At 61.1% G+C, this 1291-nt stretch overlaps 1 protein-coding gene across 1 annotated transcript in view; it reads left to right on the forward strand.

Moving 5' to 3' along the window:
• The window catches only part of LOC105986387 (extensin-like), an 11488-nt gene extending 11101 nt beyond the window's left edge, over positions 1–387 (forward strand). Inside the window, 1 exon segment of the mRNA XM_013017280.1 lies at positions 232–387. Within this exon segment, the coding sequence (XP_012872734.1) occupies positions 232–387 (156 nt within the window).
• The last annotated feature ends 904 nt before the right edge of the window (positions 388–1291 follow it).

Genomic DNA, 1291 nt, shown 5'->3' on the forward strand with positions numbered 1-1291 from the left:
TTTTTCTTTTTGCTTATGTGGTGCTGAGGAATCGAACCCAGGGCCTCAGGCATGCAAGGCAAGCGCTCTACCACTGAGCCACCTTCCCAGCCCCCTTTTATTTTCTAAAAGGACATTTTAACAACACAGAAGTACAAAGGACGTAGGCCCGAGATGATGGACAATAAATAACTCCTGCCGGCTCAGTGCTAGCCCCTGGCTGAGAGCCGCACAGATCACTGACTGTTGCAGGGGCCGCAGAGGCTGGTGGGCGCAGAGCACCCCGGGCGGGAGCTCGGCCGTGCTCTGACGAGTCTTGCTAGCCTCTTGGTGCTGGCGCAGAGTCGGAGCCCTTCTGTGTGCTTTGCCTTGAAGCTGTTGGAGCAGTTCATTGCGCCAGGGAGCTGACCAGGGCTGTGGGGTCGCGGGGAGGGGTGGGACGGGCCGCAGGCGCTTGCTCCACCCCTTCCTGGGCCCTTTCCCCAGTCTTGGTTCTCGAGGCAGGGGCTGCTGGGCGGCTGGTGGTGGTAGAGACTAACAGGATTTCTGGGCATTGGGAAACGCATGGGAGCAGAGGTCGTCCGCCCGTGTCCCTGGTCCGACCACGCGTGCAAGGCCCAGTGGCCAGAGTGAGGCTCCCCTGTGAGTCTGTGACACGTGTGCTCCCCTGTGAGTCTGTGACACGCGTGCTCCTGAGTCTGTGACACGCGTGCTCCCCTGTGAGCCTGTGACACGCATGCTCCTGAGTCTGTGACATGTGTGCTCCCCTGTGCGTCTGTGACACGCGTGCTCCCCTGTGAGTCTGTGACACGCATGCTCCTGAGTCTGTGACATGTGTGCTCCCCTGTGCGTCTGTGACACGCGTGCTCCCCTGTGAGTCTGTGACACGTGTGCTCCCCTGTGAGCCTGTGACACGCGTGCTCCCCTGTGAGTCTGACACGCGTGCTCCTCTGAGTCTGTGACACGCCTGCTCCCCTGTGAGTCTGTGACATGCGTGCTCCCTTTTGAGCCTGACACGTGTGCTCCCCTGTGAGCCTGTGACACGTGTGCTCCCCTGTGAGTCTGTGACACGCGTGCTCCCCTGTGAGTCTGTGACACGCGTGCTCCTCTGAGTCTGTAACACGTGTGCTCCCCTGTGAGCCTGTGACACGCGTGCTCCCCTGTGAGTCTGTGACACACGTGCTCCCCTGTGAGCCTGTGACACGCGTGCTCTGAGTCTGTGACACACGGGCTCCCCTGTGGGTCTGACACGCGTGCTCCCCTGTGGGTCTGTGACACGCGTGCTCCCCTGTGAGCCTGTGACACGTGTGCT

This window comes from Dipodomys ordii, unplaced genomic scaffold, assembly GCF_000151885.1.
Source record: "Dipodomys ordii isolate 6190 unplaced genomic scaffold, Dord_2.0 Scaffold35, whole genome shotgun sequence".
NCBI classification, from domain to species: Eukaryota; Metazoa; Chordata; class Mammalia; order Rodentia; family Heteromyidae; genus Dipodomys; species Dipodomys ordii.